Source organism: Crinia signifera, chromosome 7 (genome assembly GCF_055691185.1).
Source record: "Crinia signifera chromosome 7, ASM5569118v1, whole genome shotgun sequence".
Taxonomy (NCBI): Eukaryota; Metazoa; Chordata; class Amphibia; order Anura; family Myobatrachidae; genus Crinia; species Crinia signifera.
The window spans coordinates 175,943,163-175,964,551 of NC_139223.1; the positions used below are offsets into that span (position 1 = coordinate 175,943,163).

The following is a 21,389-nucleotide window of genomic DNA, read 5'->3' on the forward strand; positions in this document are numbered from 1 at the left end:
GCGGTGGTGGCCTGAGGAAGCAGAATCCCCAGACATTGAGCAAGTATCTGACTGAGCATCTTTAGACAGTGAAATACGTCTATGTGCGTCTTTAGATGCCAACATCGGTCGCACCATAGAGACGTACACATCATATTCCTGTCTGTCAGAGGCAGGCAGCGGTCTTACCGATTCCACAGCAAAGCTGGGAGCAATGGGCTCCTTAATTTCATTTAGCTTGTCCGAGAAAAGCTGCCTGTCTTCTGTGAACATGATGGATTCCACGGAGGTGCCCAGTACTCGGACGCCATACTCCTTAAGCACCCCAAGTTTGAAGAGTTCCACTCCTGCATGAAAGAAATACAGGTTGATACAAACATTGATATGTATACTTATCTTATTAGATATATCTCTTATATATATGTCAATCATTCTGGGAGTGTGTATATAACGCTGGGCAGGGTCACACATGAAACTCCACCCTTACCCCACCCAGCTATATGCACACACTCCCAGCCAGAATCCATATTGCTTAGATGAAACAAACTAAACTACAGCTCCCAGCAGCCCTTCCTGCCCGGAGCAGTGGCTTACTTTCACTTTCATCCAGCATGTTTTGCAGTAAGAGTAAGGCACAGGGTACAAGTTACCCCAGCCTCCCCCACTACCTATAATAAATAAATCATGGCAGCTGAACTGCAGGAGAGGCAGCCGGAGGTCCGAAAAGGGGGCAGGGCTTAACGGCACTGTGCTACATACAGTGCCATGCCAGCCAGCAGCTTCAGAGACAGCAGCACAGCCTAAAATTGAGTGTGACACAGGGAAGGGGCTGTGTGTGTGTGTCACTGCTATATATGTGTGTACAGGGGCGGATCCAGGATAAAATGACAGGGGGGGCACCATGATAAAAAAGGGTTTGGGTGGGGGAGGGGCGGTGTTAGTGGTGCCAGTGTACATGCTAAGAGAGCGGCAGGAGAGGGTGGGAATGGAATTAAAAATAGGCCCTGGCATTTAAAGTACGCAGGCCCACCATGGCGACAAAAGTGAAGGATGTAGTTGTGCGCGCGCCGAAGGCGCGCTCCGGAAAAGGGTGTGTGGCCACTCAACAGGGTGCGTGTCAACACCATATACAACTTCTACACATTATGCAACAAAATACTAGACCCCATTATACTTGCCCCTTACACATGATGCCAAATGGAATGAGCCAAAATTCAAATAATGCCACATGGATTGTGTCAAAATTCACATAATGCCACATGGATTGAGCCAAAATTTACATAATAACACACACAGAATTGAGCCAAAATTCACATAATGCCACACGGATTGGGAAAAAAATCACATAATGCCACATGGATTGAGCCAAAATTCCCATAATGCCACATGGATTGAGACAAAATTCACATAATGCCACATGGATTGAGCCAGAATTCACATAATGCCACACAGATTAAGCCAAAATTCACAATACACTTCATAAATAGGGACATTGTCCACCAAAGGCTCGCATTAAACATTTACACCATATTACACGTTAAGTTACACGCCATTATGTCCATTATGTGTTATGCCAAACACCATAATGCCTATTAAAAATTATGCTACATAAGTGCTGCTTCTCTACATGCTCATTGCCAAGGGTTCTATGCTCATTGCCAGAGGTTCCATGCTTGTTGCCATGTGGGATTACATGCTCATTGCCAAGGGGGAATACATGCTCGTGGTAAATGGGGGACAGCCGCCGCCAGGCAGAAGTGATAGCCACTGACAGTGGCAGAGCCTGGCTGTATTCAGAGCACTGCAGGTCCCGGCTATTTGAAATAATACCCCTTTCACACCAGAAAATGCATTTCCAGGTTGGCCCCTTTTATACCAGCCTAGTCCCTGCATTTTCTGGTGTGAGGGGTAGAGAAAACCACCCCTCCCCCCTTTAACCAGTTTAACCGGCTATATCTTCGGAACCAACTGACCCATTTACATGAGACAAGTATTATATTGAAGAACTTTTGAGTGGGCTTTGAATGATTTTGTTCCAGTGAAACTGGAACATTTGGTTCTAGAGTAATCTGCCCTCAAAGAACATGAACAGCCATGAAATGACATTTAAAAAATAAAAAAAATCGGTTTACACGCAATATCTCTGGAACTGATTGACCGATTTGGACCAGCCTGATATCATATTGAAGGCCCAGCGATTTGGAATTGAATGAAATCAACCCCAGGCTTCTGTGATGCCAGTACGAGAACTGGCAGCCGTCGGAACCAGGTGGGGGTCGGAATTGACGGGTCCCATATTATCCTATGGGGAAAAAACGTTACAGGTTTGCCAGGTGATATCTCCGGTTCCCGGGGGGCTAGAGGCACGGGGCTGGGCTCGTTGGAAAGCCCTGGTCCTCAGCTACAAAATAAATGACAGGGGGCACGTGCCCGGGTGCCCCCCCCTGAATCCGCCACTGTGTGTGTATGAGTCACTGCTATATATGTGAGTGTGTCACTGCTATATATGTGTGTATGAGTCACTGCTATATATATATGTGTGTGTGTGTGTGTGTGTCACTGCTATATATGTGTGTATGAATCTGGGGGCTAGGATGGAGCGCTGCTGCAGGCACACCTGTGTATGAGGTGTCACCATTTCTACAGATGGTAAAATCCACCCCTCCGAACTGCCCTGTGCCTCCCTGTCCCCTCCGAACTGCCCTGTGCCTCCCTGTCGTCTCCCTACCCTCCTGCCTCACTGTCCCCTCCGAACTGCCCTGTGCCTCCCTGTCCCTTCCGAACTGCCCTATGCCTCCCTGTCGTCTTCCTACCCTCCTGCCTCACTGTCCCTTCTGGACTGCCCTGTGCCTCCCTGTCCCCTCTAAACTGCCCTGTGCCTCCCTGTACCCTCTCAACTGCCCTGTGCCTCCCTGTCCCCTCTCAACTGCCCTGTGCCTCCCTGTCCCCTCTCAACTGCCCTGTGCCTCCCTGTCCCCTCTCAACTGCCCTGTGCCTCCCTGTCCCCTCTCAACTGCCCTGTGCCTCCCTGTCCCCTCTCAACTGCCCTGTGCTTCCCTGTCTCCTCCCTACCGTCCTGCCTCACTGTCCCCTCCGAACCGCCCTGTGCTTCCCTGTCCCCTCTTAACTGCGCTGTGCCTCCCTGTCCCCTACCGTCCTGCCTCACTGTTCCCTCCCAACCACCCTGTGCCCCCCTTTCTGCTATACCACACACCTACAATCACACCACCAACATATGCCACATGTAGACAACTATATAAGAGAACACCCTGCCCGGCACCTGCGCTCGCAGAAGTATCGCAGGAACATGCACAGGCCAGAAAGGTTCAAGGCAGCAGACTCCCACTCTCGCGGGAACTGCCACCCCAACATGCTACGCACAGTGCTGACTAGCCTGCTAGCTCCTCCCGCCACCACCGCGACCCACTCACACTCGCACAGGCGCCTAATAATTGCAACTGTGCCCGGTACCTGCCACCCCGTCCTGCCGTGCCCACAAACCTCCAACTACCCTCACACCTGCCTCTCTGCCGACGCCAGCCCGGACCTACGAGGAGAACAGACTTTGCACTATACCACCAACGGATCACAGGTAACATTGGTTTCCTATTCAACCAACGCCTACAATGTGTTTATACGCTACCTAGCCTGCACCAAACCAAATACATATCCAATACCACAATCCACCCCCACCCCAAACTAATAACACACACACTCTCTTTCCACCACTATACCACCAACGCATGCACTTTACACCTACCTAAACTTTCCTACACCACTCCAACAAAATCCCTAACCCAACATACCCCTACCCCACAACACCGCACCCCCTACCCACCCCCACACACAATTAAACCACACACATTATCTTTGCACCACTATAGCAACAACCCCTGCACTCTACACCTAGCCAAACTAGCCTACACCACCCCACCCCAAACCCACCACTCACACACCCACACCACCCACAAGCACCTCCCACCCACCCATATCACCCAACCCTCACTCACGCAATAACTGCATTCACAGTTTAAGGGGGCGCAGCCCCTGACGACGGTGTGAAGAGCGCCCGTAGGGCGCGATGAATCACCTAGTATATATATATATAACAAAATGTACTACTAAAATACTGCATGCATCTTCTGAACAAACCTTACATACTGTATCCCATTGTGTTATGGTTGTAGTATGATCTGCCTGACATCTGATATGCCAGGTCACATGTCCATCTATAGCTCATGTGAGGAAATGTTCTAAGACTTGGAAAGTGATAAAGCAGATAGATAAACTACCAACCAATCAGCTCCTTTCTTTAGACACTGCTTGTAAAATGACAGTTAGGAGCTGATTGGTTGGTACTTTCTATCCATCCACTTTATCACTCTCCAAATATTAGTACATCTCCTTTAAGTTTTATTGATTATTTTTGCTTTAACCCCTTCCCGACATTTGACGTATATATACGTCATGGCCGGGATGTACTTCCCGACACATGACGTATATATACGTCATGACTTTAAACTGTCACCGCGTCTATAGACGCGGTGACAGTTTAAACATGTCTGCTGTCCCTGACAGCAGACATGTCCCTGCATGCCCAGGGGGGGCGGCGATGCCTCCCCCCGTCGGCGATCGCTGTGATTGGCTGTTCAATGTGAACAGCCAGTCGCAGCGTTTTCCTGTGTTACCGGCGAATCAGACGCTCGGTAACACAGGGATCAATCACCGCCGGGTGGGAGGGGGCGTGAGGGGGTCACCGGTGATGACCACACCTCACCCCACCTGCCCCCAAGGCTGTGATTGGTCCGTCGGACCGACGGACCAATCACAGCCATGGCGCGTGATTTAAACTAACGGTGACTGCGCTGCAGACGCCATTCCGGTCTGGAATTGCGTGCAGAGCGGTCACCGTGCCAATCTGTCGTGATATACTGACCTGATCCTTGCCTGATACTTACCTGATCACCGCTGGTAGCGTGCTGCCAGCAGCTGGATGCTTCCTGGATCTTGTGACTTCCTGTGTGCTGCTGCTGCAGTGTCATAGAGTCACAGATAGTGAGAGATAGTGAGAGATAGTGACAGAGAGTGATAGAGAGTGCTATATTTTGTGTCTGCTGCCCCCCCTTTTGTGCTGATCAGTATATCTGTGCTGATCAGCAACTTTTTGGGGGTGCAGGGTTTTTTTTTTTATATATATATATACCTGTCAGTTGCACCAAAGGTTGTGCTGCCTGTGCAACTGACTGCTGCCCCCCCTTTTGTGCTGATCAGTATAAACTAAGTGATCAGCACCTTTTTTGGGGTCCAGGGTTTTTTTTTTTTTATATATATATACCCTGTCAGGTTGCACCCACAGTTGTGTGCCTGCTGCCCCTCACTGCTAATCAGTGTTGCATCACTGCATCACTGATCTGCAGTTTTTTTTTTTGGGAGAGTGCAGTGGGGTTTTGTTTTTACACCCACGTTGCTTTTGTGGGTGTCCTGTGGCCGCTGAGCGCTGATCAGTGACATACATCACTGAACAGCATTTTTGGCACAGGGTTGATATAATTTTTTTTCTGCAGTTTTTTTAAATTGTTTTTTTTTTTGGAGAGTGCTGTGGTTTATTTTTTTAAATTGTTTTTACACCCACGTTGCTTTTGTGGGTGTCCTGTGGCCGCTGAGCGCTGATCAGTGACGTACATCACTGAACAGCATTTTTGGCACAGGGTTGATATAATTTTTTTTTCTGCAGTTTTTTTAAATTGTTTTTTTTTTGGAGAGTGCTGTGGTTTATTTTTTTTAAATTGTTTTTACACCCACGTTGCTTTTGTGGGTGTCCTGTGGCCGCTGAGCGCTGATCAGTGACGTACATCACTGAACAGCATTTTTGGCACAGGGTTGATATAATTTTTTTTCTGCGGTTTTTTTAAATTGTTTTTTTTTTGGAGAGTGCTGTGGTTTATTTTTTTTAAATTGTTTTTACACCCACGTTGCTTTTGTGGGTGTCCTGTGGCCGCTGAGCGCTGATCAGTGACGTACATCACTGAACAGCATTTTCGGCACAGGGTTGATATCATTTTTTTTTTTTTTTTATTGGGATCAAATTCCTGTATAAAGTATTTTTTTTTTCTGCACTACATACACACTACATACCACCCGTGTTGAAATAAAGTTTGTACCCCCCCTACACTATACACGTGTTGAAACATTACACTTACAGAAACATAAAAATGGCATCCCAAATGTCATCCCAGTCATCCAGAAGAATGTATTCAGCGGAGGAGGCATATGCCATGCTTGCCTCTGACTCTGACACAGCCAGTGATGCAAGCGGGGAATTTGAAGGATTCGTCTTAACCTCATCTTCCTCCTCTAGTGATGAGGGACCCCCTCAAAGACGCCCCCGTAGAGCAGCTGAGACCCCCCCCCCCCAAATGATTGATCCCGTATGGACCCCACCACCAGACAATTTAGAGCCCCAGGTTCCTGAGTTTTTGGCCATCCCAGGAATCCAATTTGATTCAACAGGTCTCAGAGAAATTGACTTTTTCAAATTATTTTTCTCTGATGATTTTATAAATTTAATGATGGACCAAAGTAATTTATATGCCCAGCAGTTTATTGCTCAAAACCCCACGTCATCATTTGCTAGGTGGACCCCTGTAGATGCAGTAGAGATGATGATGTTTTGGGGTCTGGTGTTACATATGGGCATAGTAAAAAAGCCAGAAATTAGGCAATATTGGAGTACAGATGTTCTGTACAGCACCCCACTTTACCGTATGGCCATGACTCGGACTCGTTTTGAGACAATCCTTACATTTTTACATTACACCGATAATGCACAGTGCCCACCCAGAGATGATCCCACCTTTGACCGGCTATTCAAAGTCAGGCCGGTCATTGATCATTTCAGTGCCAAATTTGCAGAGTTGTACATCCCTGAAAAATGTATTTGTATCGACGAGTCCCTTATACATTTTAAAGGAAGGGTTAAATTCCGCCAGTACCTTCCCAGTAAGAGGGCAAGGTATGGCATAAAAATTTATAAACTGTGTGAAAGCACCTCAGGGGTACACCCACAGGTTTAGGGTATATGAAGGGAAGGATTCAAGAATTGAACCGCCAGAATGCCCCCCCTCCCTCGTAGGTGTTAGTGGAAAAATTGTCTGGGATTTAGTGCACCCCTTCCTGGATAAAGGTTATCACCTCTATGTGGATAACTTTTACACTAGCATCCCCCTGTTTAAGGCCCTTGGTTCAAGAGGTACAGCAGCTTGCGGTACTGTGCGCAAGAACCAAAGAGGCCTCCCAAAAACGCACATTGCCCAAGTACTGAGAAGGGGTGAAAGCAGGGGAATATGCACCGAAAATATGTTGTTGGTCAAATATAAGGACAAGAGGGATGTCCTTATACTGACAACAATTCACGGAGACAGTACCACCTCCGTCCCTGTACGAGGTACCAGTACCCACACCTCAAAACCTAATTGTATCCTAGATTACAATAAGTACATGGGCGGAGTGGATCTTTCAGATCAGGTACTGAAGCCGTACAGTGCCCTGCGGAAAACAAAAATCTGGTACAAGAAGCTGGCCGTGTATATCATCCAGATGGCACTGTATAACGCTTACGTGCTATTCCGTTCTACCAGCCAGAGGGGGACATTTATGCACTTTCAAGAGGAAGTCATAAAGGGCCTAATATTTGGGAACCAGCAGGCAGAGGGCCCCAGTACTTCTAGTACTGGCCCCCGTATTGTACCAGGGCAGCATTTTCCTAACGAAATCCCCTCCACTGCAAAAAAGGGCAGGACACAAAAAAGGTGCAAAGTTTGCTATAAAAAGGGAATAAGAAAGGATACTATTTTCCACTGTGAAACTTGCCCCGACAAACCCGGCCTATGTATAAAGGAGTGTTTTAAAATATACCACACATCTATGGATTATTAGGTTCATCATTTCACCGTGCTTCGGGGGTCTTGCTAATGCCACATAGCACCCACAATTCATTCCACCAGAATCTGAGCTGCAAAATCCAAAAATCACTCCTTCCCTTCTGAGTCCTGCCATGCACCCAACTGGTATTTTTTGGTCACATATGAGGCATTGCCATACTCGGGAGAAATTGGGGCACAGATTTTGGGGTGCTTTGTCTCCTTCATTCCTTGTGAAAATGAAAATTTTTGAGCCAGAACTGCATTTTTGTGTCAAAAATTTAATTTTTCATTTTCACTGCCCAGTTGTATCACAATTGGTGAAACCCCTGGGGGTTTGAAATGTACACTATAGCCCTAGATGAATTCCCTGAGGGGTGTAGTTTGCAAAATGGGGTCACTTGTGGGGGGGGTTCCACTGTATTGGTGCTTTGGGGGTCTTGCTAATGCGACATAGCACCCACCAACATTCCACCGGAATCTGTGCTGCAAAATCCAAATATCACTCCTTCCCTTCTGAGTCCTGCCATTTTTTGTTCACACATGAAGCATTGGCGTACTCGGAAGAAATTGGGGCACAGATTTTGGGGTGCTTTGTCTCCTTCATTCCTTGTGAAAATGAAAAATTTTGAGCCAGAACTGCATTTTTGTGTAAAAAATTTAATTTTTCATTTTCACTGCCCAGTTGTACCACAATTGGTGAAACCCCTGGGGGTTTGAAATGTACACTATAGCCCTAGATGAATTCCCTGAGGGGTGTAGTTTGCAAAATGGGGTCACTTGTGGGGGGGGGTTCCACTGTATTGGTGCTTCGGGGGTCTTGCTAATGCGACATAGCACCCACCAACATTCCACCAGAATCTGTGCTGCAAAATCCAAATATCACTCCTTCCCTTCTGAGTCCTGCCATGCACCCAAATGGTATTTTTTGGTCACATGTGAGGCATTGCCGTACTTGGGAGAAATTGGGGCACAGATTTTGGGGTGCTTTGTCTCCTTCATTCCTTGTGAAAATGAAAAATTTTGAGCCAGAACTGCATTTTTGTGTAAAAAAATGTAATTTTTCATTTGCACAGCCCAGTTGTATCAAAATTGGTGAAACCCCTGGTGGTTTGAAATGTACACTATACCCCTAGATGAATTCCCTGAGGGGTGTAGTTTGCAAAATGGGGTCCCTTGTGGGGGGGTTCCACTGTATTGGTGCTTTGGGGGTCTTGCTAATGCGACATAGCACCCACCAACATTCCACCAGAATCTGTGCTGCAAAATCCAAATATCACTCCTTCCCTTCTGAGTCCTGCCATGCACCCAAATGGTATTTTTTGGTCACATGTGAGGCATTGCCGTACTCGGGAGAAATTGGGGCACAGATTTTGGGGTGCTTTGTCTCCTTCATTCCTTGTGAAAATGAAAAATTTTGAGCCAGAACTGCATTTTTGTGTAAAAAATTTAATTTTTCATTTTCACTGCCCAGTTGTACCACAATTGGTGAAACCCCTGGGGGTTTGAAATGTACACTATACCCCTAGATGAATTCCCTGAGGGGTGTAGTTTGCAAAATGGGGTCACTTGTGGGGGGGTTCCACTGTATTGGTGCTTTGGGGGTCTTGCTAATGCGACATAGCACCCACCAACATTCCACCAGAATCTGTGCTGCAAAATCCAAATATCACTCCTTCCCTTCTGAGTCCTGCCATGCACCCAAATGGTATTTTTTGGTCACATGTGAGGCATTGCCGTACTTGGGAGAAATTGGGGCACAGATTTTGGGGTGCTTTGTCTCCTTCATTCCTTGTGAAAATGAAAAATTTTGAGCCAGAACTGCATTTTTGTGTAAAAAAATGTAATTTTTCATTTGCACAGCCCAGTTGTATCAAAATTGGTGAAACCCCTGGTGGTTTGAAATGTACACTATACCCCTAGATGAATTCCCTGAGGGGTGTAGTTTGCAAAATGGGGTCACTTGTGGGGAGGTTCTACTGTATTGGTGCTTTGGGGGTCTTGCTAATGCGACATAGCACCCACCAACATTCCACCAGAATCTGTGCTGCAAAATCCAAATATCACTCCTTCCCTTCTGAGTCCTGCCATGCACCCAAATGGTATTTTTTGGTCACATGTGAGGCATTGCCGTACTCGGGAGAAATTGGGGCACAGATTTTGGGGTGCTTTGTCTCCTTCATTCCTTGTGAAAATGAAAAATTTTGAGCCAGAACTGCATTTTTGTGTAAAAAATTTAATTTTTAATTTTCACTGCCCAGTTGTACCACAATTGGTGAAACCCCTGGGGGTTTGAAATGTACACTATACCCCTAGATGAATTCCCTGAGGGGTGTAGTTTGCAAAATGGGGTCACTTGTGGGGGGGTTCCACTGTATTGGTGCTTTGGGGGTCTTGCTAATGCGACATAGCACCCACCAACATTCCACCAGAATCTGTGCTGCAAAATCCAAATATCACTCCTTCCCTTCTGAGTCCTGCCATGCACCCAAATGGTATTTTTTGGTCACATGTGAGGCATTGCCGTACTCGGGAGAAATTGGGGCACAGATTTTGGGGTGCTTTGTCTCCTTCATTCCTTGTGAAAATGAAAAATTTTGAGCCAGAACTGCATTTTTGTGTAAAAAATTTAATTTTTCATTTTCACTGCCCAGTTGTACCACAATTGGTGAAACCCCTGGGGGTTTGAAATGTACACTATAGCCCTAGATGAATTCCCTGAGGGGTGTAGTTTGCAAAATGGGGTCACTTTTGGGGGGGTTCCTAACTTTTAGCATCTTATGGTGCCTAGAAACCTACATGGTGCCTAAAAAATATTCTCATAAAAAGGAGGCTCCAAAATCAAGTAGGTGCTCCTTCCCTCAAAGTCACATCAGAACTGAACTGGTCCCTAAAAAAATCAGTGTTTGAAATTTTCTTGAAAATTTGAGAATTTGCTATTCATATTTTAAGCCTCCTAGTGTCCAAAAAAATTAAAAGGAGGTTGTAATAATGATGGAAACATAAAGTAGACATATGGTCTATGTTAGTTATTAACTATTTGGAGTGGTATGATTATTTGTCTCACAAGCAGAAAATTTAACATTTTGAAAATTTCTAAATTTTCCATTTTTTTACGACATTTTGGTATTTTTCACAAAAAAACACAGACTGTATCGACACAAATTTACCACTAACTTGAAGTACAATGTGTCACGAGAAAACAATCTCAAAATCACTGGGATAAGTAAAAGCAAAAAAAAGTTATCCCCACTTAAGTGATACATGTCAGATTTTAAAAAAAGGGCTCTGTCAGGAAGGCAAAAACAGGCTGCGGCGGGAAGGTGTTAATGTAAAAACTGGTGTGACCGGTTTTAACTGGTGAAAGGTATGCTGGGTGGAACATTTTACCCTTTTTACCCAATTAGTAGTTGATTTTCAAAAAATTCCTGCTTAGTGGGTGGTGTCACAGTTTCCAGAGCACAGTGGTGATGCATTGTAAATGTCATACGTTTTTTGCCTCATGACAACGAAATAAAGCCGCACCAATATTTATCTGACAATCTACGGACCTAGACCTTTAATTTGCGCCCTGCTCAGACAATGGCATTATAGAAATATGTCACTCACAAAAGTCTTCTTTCTGCTATTAATATATAGATATTGCGGATATACTGACCCTCAGGGTGGCATACTCACCGCAGTTCAGTGCAGTCTGCCCGCCCATCCCCAGTATGATCCCATCGGGTCGCTCCGCCTTAATGACCTCGGTGACAAACTGTGTTGTGATTGGGAGGAAGTAGACGGTGTCAGCCTGCTTGATGCCCACCTCATTGGTCTGGACTGAGGCGATGTTGGGGTTCATGAGAACTGTTTTCACATTCTCTTCCTGTGGATCAAAGTTCACATGAGACATTAGTATCTTTCTTACACAAGTAATGTACTGTAGTACATTTTACGCCTTCGCAGAACAATCAAATACGTTATTATATATGTATCCAGCTGTCCTTTCTGCGCTCTAGGACCTTCAGAAACCCTGGTTGGGGGTCTTTGATTTTGACAATTTGCCTATATGACAATGCAATGTGACTATTACCAGGGGACTGCGCTAATTAATTGAAGTACTACGATGTAGCCGCCGCAGCTCTTTTCCATGTCACATATGATATTAATCTGCAAAGTCTTCCGGTGCATCCTAGTCATAATGCGCTGCCACTAAGGAGCCCGGGACCTGACAGCTCACTCGCACCAGGTATCTTGTGTCATGTGGCGTATTGAGGATAGATGTATGAGGACAGAGACGGTATCTGTATATATACATTACAATATAGACGTTACAATTTTCAGACAAACACCATCCTGAGGAAGCCTTGTTGGCGAAATTAGTCGATGTATGTGGAGATCCCGCCTATGCCATTTGCGCAACACGGCATTGACAGGTAAGTCTGCCGGCAGACCCCCTGTACCCTGGGAACAGGTACCTTACTTCAAACCGCTGTCACGAGCACTATAAGACTTTCAAAAGCTACTTACTGTAAGCTACACCTACATGGCCTTAGCACTGGACTATTTTATGTTAGTCCTGTGACCCCCTGTCCATTTGTGTATGTATACCGGTAGTAGCCGTCATCTTAAATTATTTTACATATATACAGTATATACCACAGCGTATTTTATCACGTTTTCACAGTGTTTTATTATTGCTATTATTTTTATTACTGCTATTATTTTATTGTTGAACCCGTTGAAATTAATAAAATTTCCATATATTTTTTTCACCTGAACCACTGTGTATGTAATATCATTTGGATATTGGAAGTGAAGCACAGGGTGTACATCCCCACTTACCTTACTGTACACAACTTCAGGTATTTGTAGTGTACCCGCACACCCAGCAGCTAACTACCACTGGGGCAGATGTATCATAGCAGCGCTTATCGCGCCGCTATGATACTTCATGCTTCGCCTCAATAGCGAGGTGAAGCAGGAAGGGACATCGACAAGATGTATTAACATCTTGTCTGCCGAAGCGGGGGAGCGTTAACTCCCCCCTTCGGCGATGTCCCTTTCTGGAGATAGCGCATCAGTTAATACTGATGCGCTATCTCCTGTCCCCCGGCCGGCCGCACTGGGCATGCGCGAGATCTCGCAAAAACCGCGAGATCTCCAGCGCAGCCCAAGCCAGACGCAGGGCTAGCGTTGTCCCCATAGTGGGGGATAGGACAACGCTAGCCCTGAGCTGGCGAAGCGGCCGGGGAGAATTAACGCCTTGAAGGCTGTTAATACATCGCCCCGGCCGTTAATCCCTGGGGGGGATTGCAGGGACAGCCCCGCCGAGTGTAACTCGGCGGGCTGTCACTAGCGCACGTTAGGTGCGCTAGTAATACATTAGCAAAATCGTAATCCCCCCCCAGTTAACCAGCGTTAAGTGCATTTTTGCACTTAACGCTGGTTAATACATCTGCCCCACTATTACCACATCTAACCCCTCTCACATCTACTAAGGAGCACGGGACCTGGCAGCTCACTCGCACCAGGTATCTTGTGTCATGTGGCGTATTGAGGATAGATGTATGAGGACAGAGACGGTATCTGTATATACATTACAATTCTCAGAAAAAGTATTACTTCATAATGGGCCAAATTCAGGTTGGCTCGGTAAGCTCCGAACAGCGCTGCTGTTCTGAGTGCCTGGGATGCTGCCTCGCCTTATTATTTGTCAGTTCTGGTAGATCACTTTCCCAATGGAGGTCCCGCAGCAGATGTAATCCTCTGTCTTAACCAATCTCTACACTATTTAATTTTTTATGATCCCAATTTATATAAAAAGCATTAATGATAATAGGTAATTGTATTTTGTTAATAAATTCAAAGTTAAATCAGAACTTTCTACTAACACACATGCTGCTTAGTAACCCTTATGACACAAAATGTTGCTGCTGTGCTATAGTCAAGCTTAAACCCTTCACTCACTTTCATGGCTTTGACCGCCTGAGATCCGGAATAGTCAAACTCTCCCGCTTGTCCAATGGACAGACCACCAGAGCCCAGGATGAGGACTTTAGACACCTGCAATATGGGGAGATTTACGACGAGTAGCAGGACAGTGATTTATGATTTTCTGTACATTAGCATTCATTAAAAAATAAATCTTTCAATTAAAAGGGATGAGCACTATGATATCGACTAACCAAGTCACAATTTATAACATTTTAAAGACAAGAAAAGTGAAGTTAATTCAGAGATGCAGAAGTGGGTTTTAATAATTCTGGCGATTTTGGCTGGGATCATTTGTGGGAGATCTTACATCAATTCTTTTAGACTGCAGAGCTGGTTTGGGCATTACAGATGTCAGCGTGGTGCCTTTCCCCTTCTTTATCATTGACATGAATACATCAAACAGGAACTAAAAAGAAAAACATAGTAAGTATAAAAGATTCATCTCTATTACGGCATACCAATAATAAGGCTAATAATAGTATATTTTCTAGAATACTTTTATAATGCTCCTGCTTGATGATTGGGTGTAGGCTGTTGCCCCCTACCTCTGTGTCAGTAGGGCCAGGGTTGGCCTCTGGGTGGAATTGGGCAGTGAAGATTGGCTTGGTCTCATGCATGATGCCCTGTGAATACAGATGAAGGCATATTTAGGTATATTCTTACTCATATACAGTACATTATAGGCTTAGGAACCTTCCTCACCTCATTGCTCTGGTCATTGATATTCACAAATAGGGGCTTCCAGCCCGCAGGGAGAGATTTGCTGTCCACCCCATAGGCATGGTTCTGGGCAGTGATGAAGGCCTGCCCATTCATTGCATTCATAACAGGCTGGTTCTGTCCTCTGTAAGAAAGAACACAGATAAGATATCAAAAATAGACATGCTAGATCCCATAATGTAGGTACTAATTGCATGTACTTACTGCAGGTTATTATATAATAGGTTAGCAGGCTAAAGCTGGCAACACATCTACAGATTCATGGTCAGATCTGTTGGCTGGTTAGACCAAAAACCTGGTAATATCTGGATGACAGTTTTTGGTAGTTTTCCAGCATTTCCAGCAAATGGTCAACTGTCATTTGCTCTCATCCATTACCACGTTGTGTGTTGTCAAACCAGCCAGATCTGACAATAAATCTGTAGATGTATGGCCAGTTTAAGGCCTGATTCAGAGATGTATGCATCCAGCACTGCAACTTTAAATGTGTAAAATGCAAAAGAGCATGCATCATTTAGTGGGATGGTATGTGGTACCCCACTTTTGTGCACCACACCCACTTGTATAGATAAAACCACTATAACATACTGTATATATATATATATATATATATATATATATATATATATATATATATATATATATATATATATATATATATATATATAAGGTTTTTACTCCCCTGGCTGTCCGGAAAAATAAATAAAAAATTGAATAAAGTAAGACCACATATTTACAGTATGTTATATGGGTTTGGTCCATAAAAGTGGGGTACCACAAATGCGTATTCAGCGGCTGTGCAGAAATATGCAAATGATGCAGCTGCCGGGATTTGAATTGAGACTCTCTGAATGGCAGTTTGCGTACGAAGATGCAGCTATCAGACATACATCGATCAACAATCAACCTTCCATATTGACCTATGGCAGTGGAGACTGGTCAATGGGACTGAGGCTGGAGCAGTTTCGACTGCATACAAGATCGCAATCGCAGGAAATTACACACCCACAAAGCTCATTATATTTTAGTATACACGCACTGTTACTGCCCAAAAATGCTCCCTGACTGTCAGTCACTTTACAAATAACTACTTATACTGACCATCATTGCAAGACCATGCTGGCCTCTGCAGTGTGACTGACACATGCGCACTGCCAAAAAAACTGCTTCATTGTGTATAAAATTTACATTGCCTCCATCTATTATCACCTGTCCCTGACCAGCCGCTAATAATGTTTTTTAATGTTAGTGTCTTCTTCCCGAATTCCCGGATGGCCCTTGTTAAACTGCTCCCGCCCACCACATTTATTATTTCCGAACTTTCATCTTACCTGTTTGCCATGGGCAACCTGTATGTCTTGGCACCAGCTGCTAATGCTGCAATTTCATTACCCTTGGCGATACCAAACACAGGCTCGCTGCGGTCACTGTTGAAGACCTTAAGATTTGAGGATAGAGAAAATCAGCTTACCAAACCACACACGCAGCGTGTACGAGTCTGAGTGCTGTGGGGCGCTGCCTTACCTTCTTCAGGTTTTGTATTAGCGGTTGGGCCAATTCTGGGTTTCCGGGCCCATTAGTAATTAACAGACCATCGTATTCCATTTTGGAGAAGTCATGATTCCAGGGGACGAGATTCACCTCTGCTCCTCGCTACATTAGGAAAGAAAAATAAATAAATATGTATAGTATGCCTCATAAACAGTGCAGTGTATATAATGCTTCAGACTTATTTTATAGAGGACCAACAATAGTAAATAGTAGATAAATACACTGCCAGTGGCCATGCACAGCAGATCCATGTCACCCCTAATACTGCATGGTATGGCCGCAGCAAAAAGTATTGTGGTAGTGGTTTCTGGGCAACTGGAATCTCCCTCCCTTGCATTTGCCTATGCAAGGTTTGAAGAAAAAGATCATAGAATCTCGATATGAGCATACAAGCTAATGGTTACACGGTTTTGTTTTTTGGAACGTGATCAAGGTCACCATGCATTAAAAATGTTAAATCAATATAAAAAATTATAGTTTTGTATCATTCTGTAAGAAATCAGAGCACAAAGCCAACAGACCCCCCCCCCCCCCCCCGACAGTGCAACGACACATAGGAGATTCTGAGGTTCTATTACAATGCTGCACTATATCTCCTATCCAGCATTCAATTCCCTTCCGTCTCTCTCTGTCTTACCTTAACCAGCTGACGGATGATGTTGTGTTTCACTCCACAGTCCACGGCCACAATCCGCACAGGATTCCCTTTGCCGTATACTTTGATACCCTATAATTACATGCAATAAAGTAACATGTGTAAGAACTTTGTTATGGTTCCTTCGGCGTACTACTGTATGTATGTGTCTGGTTCCGAGTCGCACGCATAACAACAAGTGCTCAGATTCACTACCTTGTACTAATGCCTGTATCTGCCCGCCTCCATATGAGAGATGCATTGCCTACTGCTTCTCCTTCTGTGGGTGCAACCGCCATCAATAGGGTTGGGCACAAACTGTCATACACAAGCCTGCTCTACACTACGAACGCCTCCAAATTACACGGAAGACTTGTTAGATGCCCATGCATCAGGAAGCAACTCCGAGCACATCTGAATAACTCCCAGTGTGGGGTCCCCCTGCCATAACATAAGCCCCTCCAGGAGCAGGTACCTGAATCAACCCCATTGGGTATGGAAGGTATTGGTTTGATGTCCATCAGTGACAAGTGACATCATCTCACCTTGGTCGATACTTCTGCAATCAGGTTCCTCTTGTTTGGGTCCACAAATTCCACAGGCTGCCCTTCAAATTCAATTTTACCCAGCACAGTGCCCTGCATAAAGAAATACTTCTGCTATGATATCATATACCAATGGAGAATTTTTTTTTTTACATAAATCACCTTTTCAATTTTATTAATACATAGGTGCTGTGTAAGTGTGGGTGCCGGGGGCAGTGGGGCTATTGTAATGCTACCGCCACAGACCCGCAGATTTACCTGTATTCGCTGCGGTGGTCCCGGCTCCCCTCCTGGCTTCATTCTGATGCTATGGAGACTGACCATCATAAAATGTCAGCCCCCATATAGCAGACAGTTCTGTGAAACTGTCTGCTGTATGGGGGCGGACATTTTGTGATGGTCTCTTAGCCCCCTCCTCTCCACGGTGCAGTAGCCTCTAGAATTGCGCCAGGGTCTACTGTGCATGTGCAGGTCTCTGGAACCATGGTGCCCGTTGTGTTTCAGAGACTAATTTCACTACTACGCATGTGTGGCAGCCATTTTGGCTGTGATTTTTTTGGAGCGGCTGTAGCGGAAGTTAACTAATAAAACATGAGTTTGGTGTGGGCCCCCTGAAACCACAGGCCCATGTGCAGAGATGATCGGTGTCATCTCTGTAGGATATTTGATATAAACGTCCAGTGTGGGATGGGCTAGGAGGAGGGTTCTGAGGGAAAACGGGGCGTAGCCTGGAGCTTTGACTAATCATGTACCTGAAACCTTGCACCAGCCCTACAGTAATTATCTGTGGTAACATTGGCTTGTAGGTCATCATTTTTTTAATGAATCATTTTATCATCAAAGATAAACTTATATATAAAGTGGTTGTGTGGCGGTATCGTCTGTACCTTGTCCCGGATCTTTTTTGCCAACATTCTAGTGTCAATTCCGCATAGTGCAGGAACCTGGGGAGGAAAGAATATAAGAATTAATTGTATTCCTTCACACTGTGGTTAAAATGAATTAAAAGGCAACATGATAATTACGTTTTTACTTTAAGTGTAACGAATGAAGTTCTGTCATTTAGATATATTGTTTTTGCAAAGACAATCCAAGATGCTGGTGCGATGTAATGGAATCGCCAAAACTCGCAATGTGGTAACTGAATACCTGGCAGGGATGTATTACTGATTGTATGCAGGGACAGAGTGTAAACGTCTCTGGGTATATTTCACACCAAAAATACTCACAGTGAGATCTTCCATGAGTCTGGTCATGTGATCGCCGGCATCCATCTCTGCAACCCTGGTCATGTGATGTCTACTGTAACCTGAGATGTCGGCTAAGTGTGTGCCCCCTGTGTCCGCCCACTATTAAGCGAACATCCCGGTGAGTGTGAAATTCGCCGAAGGCATTCGCTACGGAAGTTTGGCTGGGGTAGTGAATTTGTCCCGCAACAAATTGCCCCTTTATATAAGATAATGGTTGGGGGGGGGGCTCATCTCCCTTCTATCTGTTCTTTTTTTTTAATTAGTTAATAATAATAATAAAATTAATAAATTTAATAGAAAACGGAATAATAATGCCAGGAACCACCAATGCTGACTGGCCCTGAAGTTTTCTATGGATACTTGTTGAAAGCCATCAAAATGACAGACTTGTTCCCCTTTCAAATCGCAACTATAACCAAGGTTATTGCCAGGTCGAGGTGTGGTGTGAAAGCACAAAACTGAATAACCCAGGTCAATCAACCCAGCAATTCAACGCAGGTTATAAAATGGCTTAATCCGGGTCCCCTTATGTATAATGGGCCGGTTTAGTGTGAAGTGGTCGGACACGGGATCAAAATCCTGGGTTCTACTCGGCTTTGCGAACTGAAAGCTTTATCACACAGGTGCTACTGGGTTTCTGTAAGTCCTGCCGCTGTAATATATCCTTTTAGTTACTCTTGACAGCACCTGTGGTTGTCGCCACCTACAGGTGAATTAATGCAAATACATGAACAGCATCTGTACAAACCTTCTCTTCATGCAACCACTCCGACAGAGACTTCACTGCCCCCCAGTGGCTGTACTCATGACTGTAGTCCAAGACCAGCAGGCCAGATACCTAAATCAATGATAATTGAACACTGTATTATTAACCGTGCTTGCAATAAAAAAAAAAACCTGCAATGGTATTACTACACAAATTTTTACGGTTGAATGACATACACGTGTATACAGTAGGTACATGTTACAATGTGCTGTGTGAGCATAAGGGGACACACACCGGCTGCGTGCTCAGGATGACCCTGCAGCCAAGTGACTAGTCATACATACTGGGAACAGAGCCAATACAAAGAGATATAGAGAGTTCATATGGATTGTAGGTAAATATAGGTGCAAGGTACCTGGATATTCTCTGATTCTATGTATTTCATGAGACCGTATGAGTCCAGAGCCTTTGTGTCGGGTGCTCCGCCGTTCCCTATGATGGGGTTGGTAAGGGTGAGAATCTGACCGCGGTAACCCGGGTCCGTCACAGCTTCCACGTACCTAGGGGTGTGACATAAATACAGCGAATACTTTTATAACTGCAATCCAGCCATGAAAAACTGTCACTGATCGCAAAAGTCAAATCATTCTCCAATGGGTTAAACCAAAATGCTGACTGCTTTATTTTTACACTGCGACTGTTACTTTGAAGAAACCCCACCCAAATCTAACTCTCTCTCACATGTTACATCTGCCCCACCTGCAGAGCACAGGTAAACCTGAATTAGGCCCTAAGGGATTAATTCAGACTTGTTGGCTAGGCTGTGTATACTTGCAGCGTAGCGAACAGGTAAACAGGGGCGGATTGGGTATCGAATCCGGCCCGGGATCGGGGGGGGGGGGGGGCGCGACCGACCGGCAGCGTTATGCGTGCCTGGGGGGGGCAGTGGTATGCACTAATGCGCGCCGGGGGGGGGGGTGTGGTTGGCGGCGGCGGTATGCAATAATGCGTGGAGGGCGGCCTGTTGCTGCTACTGGAATGGGAGTTGGGAGCCTGGGAGGTGCTGCGCGCGCATGCGCAGCAGCTCTACCGTGGCCATTTTGGATTTGGGCAAAGTGCTGCGACCACTGCCTGCGGCCCAGCCAGCCCAGGGGGGAGCGTGGCCGGCCCCTTTTTAATGAGTTTTAGGCCGGCCCACCGGGAAATGGCCCGGTTTCCCGGTGGGCCAATCCGCCCCTGCATGTAAACATCGCCTGGCTGAACACCCACCCCCTCAAATAGACATTGACGCACCAGCGTTTGCAGGGCTTGCTCATAAAAAGCTGGGCATTCCCATGCGCAGACCCCCACCATCGGCCGGATGAACGAATTCGGTCTGAAATGAGCAGACCTGAATCAGCCCCTAAGTGCAAAAGTACATGAAGGGCTTCCCAATGGAGGAGCGGTTAAGTCTTGCTCTGCATTTTACGCCACGTCTATGTTATATAGCTATAAGGCTGGATTCTCTAAGCTTCAAAAGTGATAAAATGGAGAGTGATAAACAGCCAGCCAATCAGCTCCTGTCTGACATTTTTCAAACACGGTCTGTGACATGGCAGGCAGGAGCTGATTGGCTGGCTGTTTATCACTCTCCATTTTATCACTTTTGAAGTTTAGAGAATCTGGCCCATAGTCTGCTGCAGGGTCTGCTGCATAGTCAGCTGCCGTGTGACTACACATCCCATCATCCCTTGCTACAGTTTTGTTATGTTAGGGAATGCTAATACTGTGGCAGGGAATTCTGGGATGTATAGTCTCACAGCAGCTAGAGCCCCGCAGGTTACCTACCCCTGCTCGATAGAATGGAGAATATAAACTGTGGCACAGGTAATTGTCTATAAAATGTTTGCTCTCCTTATATAGACTGACATTGATCGGAAAATGTACATATTAACTTGTGTAAACTCGAGGTCTATTTACTAAGCTTTGAATGGAGTCAAAGTGGATGGAGATATAGGGGGAAATTTACTAAAGGAAATTTGTAAAAAAATAGGTGTATTTGTATCCAGAAATACACTTATTTTTGACATTTACTATCCCGAAAATACGGTAATTCGTAGTCGTATT

The 21,389-nt window shown here is 45.3% G+C and overlaps 1 protein-coding gene across 1 annotated transcript in view; it reads right to left on the minus strand.

Moving 5' to 3' along the window:
• Positions 1-21,389, minus strand: part of CPS1 (carbamoyl-phosphate synthase 1) — a 73,101-nt gene that overhangs the window by 42,228 nt on the left and 9,484 nt on the right. Inside the window, exons 3-15 of the mRNA XM_083154475.1 lie at positions 19,699-19,843; positions 19,326-19,415; positions 18,215-18,271; positions 17,328-17,420; positions 16,786-16,875; positions 16,122-16,250; positions 15,929-16,035; positions 14,580-14,721; positions 14,423-14,500; positions 14,185-14,283; positions 13,851-13,946; positions 11,577-11,766; positions 169-326 (exon numbers count right to left, since the gene is read on the minus strand). Of these exons, the coding sequence (XP_083010601.1) occupies positions 169-326; positions 11,577-11,766; positions 13,851-13,946; positions 14,185-14,283; positions 14,423-14,500; positions 14,580-14,721; positions 15,929-16,035; positions 16,122-16,250; positions 16,786-16,875; positions 17,328-17,420; positions 18,215-18,271; positions 19,326-19,415; positions 19,699-19,843 (1,474 nt within the window). The remainder of the gene's footprint in view (positions 1-168; positions 327-11,576; positions 11,767-13,850; positions 13,947-14,184; positions 14,284-14,422; positions 14,501-14,579; positions 14,722-15,928; positions 16,036-16,121; positions 16,251-16,785; positions 16,876-17,327; positions 17,421-18,214; positions 18,272-19,325; positions 19,416-19,698; positions 19,844-21,389) is intronic.